Genomic DNA, 8195 nt, shown 5'->3' with positions numbered 1-8195 from the left:
AATTTAAAAACCTTTTATCAACCCGATCATTCTTAATATATACACATGTCTGATCCTTAGAATACCGAAAACCTTTTTGAGATTTCTGACATCGAAGTCGGCGTAGAATCACTTCCCTTTTCGTCAGAATCCTTTGAATTTGTTGAATCCTTTGATCGTATTCTTGTGGGCTTCGGACCATCCTCATCCTACTTCGACTCTTAACTAAAACCCTTACCTCTACCTTTATCGGAAACACTTGCCTCGGAAATGCCTCCCAAAATGAACACCGGTCTTAAGATCTATACCACTCCTCCTCCTCTTGCCCCTCCTGCTCCTCCACCAGGCCTTGCGCTAGTTATAGTCGACCTTGCTATCCTCTACGCCTTTATGACTACTCGCATGCCATTGCCAGGTGCTCCAAGAGCTCCTTGCTTTAGTGGTGCTAATATCACCGACTTCATCGAGAAGTACGAAGAGACCTGTGAGGACTTTGGTATCCTTCAAGACGATCGGTTTATTAAGCTCCCTCGTTATTGCGATAACCCTCGCAAGGAGGTTATCAAGAGCTTGCTCGAATGGAAAGCTAAGAAAGATTAGGCTGCTTTCGTCAAGGCTTTAAGAGCCGAGTTTTGTGAAAACGATACTTAGCAGATCAAGGACTCAGTCGCTTTCTTGCGGGAATTTGCTATGCAAGAACGGGATGTCAATGACCTGAAAAACTATTGTCGCACTTTCTCTCGGGTCTTCGAAAGACTTACTTTAATGCACCTTTTGAGCAAGACCGAACAAGGCCGCTTGTTCTTTCTCGGATTGCCCGTCGGAATCCGAAACAAAACGATCAAGCATTGTAAAGTCGACGAACTCGACTTAGACTCTTATGCCGCCTTCGACGACTTCGTCGCATTCGCTTTTAAGACCGACCAGAGTGCTAGGATTATCGAAGCTATAAATCGAGAGAAGTCTTTTTTAGCCAACTTTACTAAGGATATTCGGACCTTAGTTAAAGAACACACCGAGCTAGCTAGCGTTCTTGAGTCTGCTAAGAAAGCCCTAGTAGTAGTACCGTTCATCCGTGAACTACGATTCACGAGTGAAAAAGAAGGAATTGATAAAGTAGGTTCTATGATTGAGAAGTTTTTTAACTTGCAGATCGGTGCGATCTATAATCGAATTGATTACCTCGAGGACTAAGTCGCTAACTCAACTTCCCGACGTCTTGTCTAGTCTTAGCTCCAAGTTCGATTCGAAGACTACGACGAAGCCTTTACTAAGTATACCGCTTAAGATGCCCGAAGTAGGGTCAGCCTCGGAGGTGGAGTTCAGATTGCTGCTATCGGCTACGGACCATAAGGACGAAGAAGAAGAGGAGGTAAAGGATACGGGAACCAGATGCAAGACTGTAGCTTTTGCGAGAACTCCGAAGACACAACTCAAGCTCCTTATCAATACCGGGATGAATGTGAGGCCTTTAAAGACATGGTCAATAAAGGATGTATTCATATCAGTGATTACGGACGCCTTTGCCTAAGACCTAAGAGGATCGGAGCCCCCATCATCCAAAAGAGGCAGGGTGTTTATAATAACTTCGACGTCGTTTATCTATTTATCGAAGTTATAAAGATCTTTAGATACGGTGATATAAACTAAAGCTCGATTCGTTATAATAAGTAGTTTAATTATCTTAACTACTTTTTTATTTATTACGTTAATTTTAGATCTATTATCGAAAAAAGATCTGCTTTTAATTATACCGTCGATATTAATAAAAACTTTTAAGATCTTTATCGCTACTTCGAAGTAATTGCGAGCGATAAGTTGTTTGCGAATTTGCGTCGTTAAAAAGTCTAGCTTGCCTTTTTTATTTCGACTTAAACGTTTAATAATTAAAGCGTTTATAAAAATAAGCTTACTTTAAAAGACTTTTACGTTTTCTTTAGCATCGGGAACTATTAAAATATAATAGCTTAATAGCTTATCGAAGCGAAAGCTAAGTTCGAATAAGTCTTTAATCTAGACTTCGATTCTTAATTTTATAATCGCCGTTATTGCTTTTTTTTAAACTTTAATAATAACGTAAAAGTTAATAAACTTCTTTCGTTTATAAGTCTTTTTCTTCTTTTTTTTTAGCACTCGCTAAGTGATTTCAATCTCTCTTTTTATATTTTCTATAGCTTCGTCGGCTTTAATTAATTTAAAAAACTTTTTTTTAATTATATTATCGAACAACCCATCTTTTAAGTCTATCTTTACAGCAATACTCGATTCTTAAGAAGCACGAGCCTTAAGAGTATTGTAATTCTTTTCTTTTTATTGTCGGATATTTTTTTTAATCTTAATAAGTTTAAATCTTTTTAAAAGCGAAAAAAGCTTTTTAGCTTTATCTCTTGCGGCAGCGTTAATCTCGATCGAAGCAACCTTTATATTAGATAAGTAGCTAAGCGTGTTGATCTATCTTATAGCATTAATGTTCTTAATATCGATTAGTCTTTTAAAAATAATAATAAGCTCTTTTAACTAGTTAGTTAATTGCTAAGCATTTTAATCGAGCTAATATTAAGCTGGCTATTAAATTAGTTATTGATAAAAGAGCAGATGTCTATAAGTCTTAAGTCCGCTAATAAATCGATTCTTTAAGATATTATCGTATTCCGTCTTACGAACGTTTAGCACGATAAATCTAAATTAAGTCTTTCTTTGCTTTTTCTAAATAATAAAAGCACCGATCTTTTTAAGTCTTAAGCAAAAGCGTTCGTAATTACTAATATAAATATATCTTTTATTAACTATATTTTTAAAGGCTTTATATTTATCCCGATATTAATAAAGAGCTTGAGTTATATTTTCGGAGTTTTCGCAAAAGCTATAGTTTTGCATTTAATTCTCGTATCTTTTACCTTTTCCTTTTTTTCGTCTTTATAATCCGTAGCCGATAATAGCAATTTAAACTTTACCTCCGAAGCTGACCTTACTTCGGGTATTTTAAGCGGTATACTTAATAAAAGCTTCGTCGTAATCTTCGAATCGAATTTAAAGCTAAGACTAAATAAAGCGTCGAGAAATTAAGTTAGCGATTTAATCTTCGAAGTAATTCATTCGATTATAAATCGCATCGATTTATAAGTTAAAAAACTTTTTAATTATAAAACTTACTTTATTAATTCTTTTTTTTTATTCGTAAACCGTAGTTCACGAGTAAACGGTATTATTATTAAAGCTTTTTTAGCAAACTCAAGAACGCTAGCTAGCTCGGTGTATTCTTTAATTAAAGTCCGAATATCTTTAATAAAGTTAATTAAAAAAGACTTCTTTCGATTTATAGCTTCGATAGTCTTAGTATTTTAATCGGTCTTAAAAGCGAATGCGACGAAATCGTCGAAAGCGGCATAAAAGTCTAAGTCGAGTTCGTCGACTTTATAATGCTTAATTGTTTTGTTTCGAATTCCGACGAGCAATTCGAAAAAAAACAAGCGGCTTTGTTCGATCTTGCTTAAAAGGTGCATTAAAGTAAGTCTTTCGAAGACTCGAGAGAAAGTGCGATAATAGTTTTTTAAGTTATTAATATCCCGTTTTTGCATAGCAAATTTCCGCAAAAAAGCGACCGAGTCTTTGATCTGCTAAGTATCGTTTTTACGAAACTCGGCTCTTAAGGCCTTAACGAAAGCAGTTTAATCTTTCTTAGCTTTCTACTCGAGCAAGCTTTTAATAACTTTTTTACGAAAGTTATTGCAATAACGAAAGAGCTTAACAAACCGATCGTCTTAAAAGATATTAAAATCTTTATAAGTCTTTTCGTACTTCTCGATAAAATCGGTAATATTAGCATTATTAAAGCAAAAAGCTCTTAAAGCACTTAACAATAGCATGCGAGTAGTTATAAAAGCGTAAAGGATAGCAAGATCGACTATAACTAGCGCAAGGCTTAATAAAAAAGCAAAAAGAATAAAAGGAAAAGAAGTAATATAAATTTTAAAACCGGTATTGATTTTAAAAAGCATTTCCGAAGCAAGTGTTTCCGATAAAAATAAAAGTAAAGGTTCTAATTAAAAGTCGAAGTAAAATAAAGCTAGTCCGAAGCTTATAAAAATACGACTAAAAGATTTAATAAATTCAAAGGATTCTAACGAAAAAGAAAGTGACTCGGCGCCGACTTCGATATTAGAAATCTTAAAAAGGTTTTCGGTATTTTAAAGATTAGATATATATATATGCTAAAAATGATCGAGTTGATAAAAGGTTTTTGAATTGTTTGATTTTGACTCGTAAACCGGGTTCACGAGCTAAATAAGTGACTTTCGCAAAGTATTCTCGATTCGAAATTAAAAAAAATAAACCTTTTGCAAAAGTAAATTAATAATCAAGATTAAAACTATAAAAAACTTAAGAATCAATTGATTAGCTTCGCTAATAACTCCGGATTATATTAATTGCTTTAATTCAAAATAAAAGCTAAAGTATAAAAAGGTATTTTCATTAATAAGTGAAAATTCTTTCTTATTGATAATAGAAAAGAGTTTTTACCGAAGAGCCGAAATATTGCATTTCGGCTATTTCGGCGTTTCGGTGTCCGAACTTATCGGAAATAAAGTTTTGATTGTTTTAAAGTTGTAATTATAAAATGAAGTGCTAAATAATAAACGAAGATCAACTTGACTGCGAATCAAGCGATTATAATAAGCTGTATAAGGACAAAGACTAAAGGTTTGAATCTTTGCGTAAGTCATTAATATAAAAGCATTTAAAAAGATATGCCGTATAAAAGCTTAGCTTTAAGGCTAGACCTTATAATCTTATAAAAAAGTGTCAAAAAAAGTGGGTAGAAAGCTCGTTGATTATTCTAGCTAAAAGATATGTGCCCTCTTATAGAAGATGGGTCCGTCTAGTGTGGCCTTAATGGCCATGGCAGGTACCCCATCAGGTAAGGTGTTTACACGATTAGCTTTTAAAACTTAATTAATAACTCGGAATATCGGTAAAAGCTTCGCGATCTTTTCGATAATAACGGCGGTCTTCGAAAGCGTAAGTTAGCGTAACTCTTCGATTAAGAGTCGTAAGTCAACGTTATCAGCGCAAAGCAGCGTTTATAAGCGCTAAATGCGCTTAAAGCTGTTTTAAGAAAAGAGCTTTTCGGTGCGACGTATTAGCGCGTTAATTAAAGAGTTGTCTTTACTTAATTTATACGTAATAATAAAGTTATAATCGTAAAAGAATTTTATTTAACGTGCTTGACGAGCGTTAAAAGTCTTAAAAGTCATAAAGTACTTTAAAGCTTTATAGTCGGTAATAACTTAAACTTAATAAAGAAAGCCGGCGAGTTCGACGCGGAAGTTATTAAAAAAGCGTATAATAGCTAATATCTTTTTATCGTAAACAACGTAGTTAAGCTTAACGGAAACTATAGTTTTAAAGTAATAAGCGATTAATAGCTAGTCGGAACTATGCTTTTAAAAAAAGATTAAAGCGATTACGCCGTCGGAAGCGTTAGTCTTTAGCATATAAAAGAGATCTTGATTATAATACTATAAGATTAGCGCGATAATTAAAACGAATTTTAAAAGGTCGAAGCTTTTTTGATATTAAAAATTAAATAAAAAAAGAACGTTAGCTTTAATTAAGTACATTAAAAGCTTTACGATTACGTCGTAATCTCGAATAAATCGGCGGTAGAAGTTATAAAATCTAAAGAAGCTTTAAACGCTTTTAACGGTTATACAAAGCGCTTAATGCTTTATTATTAAGGTTTTGTTCGGATCTACCTTTAAGCTTTTAATAAAGATAATAAAGCTTAAGTATTTTATTTTAATAGTATTAAATTCGTACTTTTTAATATTAGCTTAAAAGTTAGCGTTGTCGAGTCGTTAAAGAACTTAACGGACGTAATAAGCGTGTTTTAAAAAGTCGAAAGAATAAATCAAAATATTGTGACGACACGCCAGGTCTCCTGGACGCACCTCACATGCGCCAAGCTACTTCCTTCCTTTTTCCTTCGTATTCTCTTATTCCCCGCTTTTGACCCATGAACCATAATTTACGAATCTTTAGCGCTTCTACCTTCGTGTATATAGACCTCAGCTACCTTCGACTTTTACACTCGATAATTATTGATTTTAAGTTATTACTTTAAGATTCTCTTAAGCTCTTATATGAACCCCCGCGCTCTCGTGAGTTCCTTTAAGTAATCGCTTAAAGTCGTTATATTATTAACAACTACCTCACTCCGCCGGGAACGGCTTTAATAATATTCCTTTTTAGAATTCCTTAGTGGTTGGACGTCAAAACACTTAGACGACTCTAACGGTCACGAAAAGGCTTATTCTAAGTATAACTTAAAGGATAGCACTTACACAATATAGCAACCTTCGCCCCGCGAGCAAAATCCTTCGCACACTTTTTAAAGCTGCTTTAGCAGCTCTTTCCTTTTCTTTTACGGCCTAACTAATAATTCCTTTTACTTAAAATGAAGCTATTAGTAAGCAAGACGATGAAGATGATCCTTTAGCTTTTATTAACCTTAAAAAAGCTTTAGCTTAACACTAAACTTTCTTTTAGTCTTAACGAAAGGCTGCTAAGCTTAAAAAGCTTTTCGCAAACATGAAAACCCGCAACGAAGAGCTCGATAAAAGCGTTAGCGAGCAAAAAACCTTCGTTAAAAAGGCTGAAAAAGAGGCCCGTCGAGTTCGAAAGGAACTAAACTAGCTCTAAGCGGTCCTGCCAACTACGGAACGCCCGTCAAAGCCTCTTTAAGTCTCTTTCGAAGATAACTCCAAAAGCAAGGAGCTATATAGGCCTTCGGTCTTCTAGACCACTCCCTCTACTTATAAAACTCGGATACTTATAAGAGCTATTAATTCGATCGCTTAATTCGTTAAGGTTATTTATAAGATCTTTATAAACTGCATTCTTAACGTTTGCTTGCTTTATATAAATAACGTAAAAGTTAAAAGATCGCGATTTTTTTATAATTACGAAAAAGTTTTGCTCGGAATTCGACGATTCGTTTTAAAACACATTTAAAATATCGATAAAGTGCTCGTAAAGTTCGAAAGAGCTAAGACGACCGTTAAAACGAAGTCTTAATATTGCATGCTCGGCTTTAATATCGTTAGATTCGTTACGGATAGCGAAAGACGCTACTTTTAAATCGTTAAAATTAAAAAAATATTAAAATAGATTAAGTGCGAAGATATATCGAAAGCTCGAGCTTTTATTAAGATCGTAGTTTATTATAAAATCTAAATCAAAAACTTTTTTATAATTGCTGCTTTAATCTACGCGATAATAAGAAAAAAAGTCGAATTCGAATAGTTAAAGCTTTAATAAAAAGCGATAAAGCTGCTTAAGGAAGCTTTGCTTTTTGCTTTCGCTTTTATTAAGATCGATTATAGCAAAGAAAAAAAGAAAATCTACTTAACGGTAGACGTTAGTTTTAAAAGATAAAAAGTAGTATTATAATAAAAAGATTCCGATAAAAAGCGATATCTTGTTAAGTTCGAAAGTAGTTTTTAAAACTCTACGGAAAGCAAGTACGACGCGATTAAGCGAGAATATCGCGATGCTTTAAAAGCTATAAAAAAGATGAAAAGCGAATTATACGAGGTTCATTTTATTTTAAAAACCGACGCTAAAGTATTAATTAATTAACTTAACGGATTAACGAGCGATTTGCTTAAAGCTTTCGTTACGAACTGGATTGCGTAAATAAGATTAATAGACTTTAAAGTTAAGCATATCTTTAAGATTAAAAACATAGCAGCGGACGGTCTTTTTAAAAAAGAAAGAGAATATCTTTTAAATATTAAAGAAAAAGAGGAAAAAGATATTAACGATTAAGTTATCAACGAGCTAAGCATTATTTTAATATTTTCGATTAAACGACTCGTAAACTATAGTTTACGAGCTAAAAAGAGAGTTTTAAAACACGATTACTCGCTCGACTTTAAGCTTATTGCTTAATTTCTTATCACTTTTAAACGCTTTTTTTCGATCAAGACTTACGACTTTTAAAAGTTCAAGAATAAAGCACTTAACTACTTAGTTAAAGATAGTCACTTTTATAAGCGAGCAGATAATTCTTACTTGATCAAGCTAATTATCGACGGAACTTAAAAACGTTATATTATTATTTCCGACGCTTACCGAAAATCCGGATATAAAAGAGCTAAATCAACTTATTATCGCACGTTAAAACTCTTTTTTTAAAATAAATGCTATAAGGA

The 8195-nt window shown here is 33.5% G+C and overlaps 1 protein-coding gene across 1 annotated transcript; it reads left to right on the top strand.

Moving 5' to 3' along the window:
* Positions 1-261: 261 nt before the first annotated feature.
* On the top strand, positions 262-579 carry L3040_007366 (uncharacterized protein; the record flags this gene model as incomplete). Its single annotated transcript, XM_066154829.1, has 1 exon — positions 262-579. One exon carries the CDS (start codon positions 262-264, stop codon positions 577-579), a length of 318 nt encoding a protein of 105 aa, XP_066010721.1.
* Between the last annotated feature and the right edge of the window lie 7616 nt (positions 580-8195).

The sequence above is a fragment of the Drepanopeziza brunnea genome, assembly GCF_022702325.1.
Source record: "Drepanopeziza brunnea f. sp. 'multigermtubi' strain 214-2 chromosome Unknown ctg13, whole genome shotgun sequence".
NCBI classification, from domain to species: domain Eukaryota; kingdom Fungi; phylum Ascomycota; class Leotiomycetes; order Helotiales; family Drepanopezizaceae; genus Drepanopeziza; species Drepanopeziza brunnea.
This window is presented reverse-complemented; position numbering and strand designations above follow the sequence as displayed.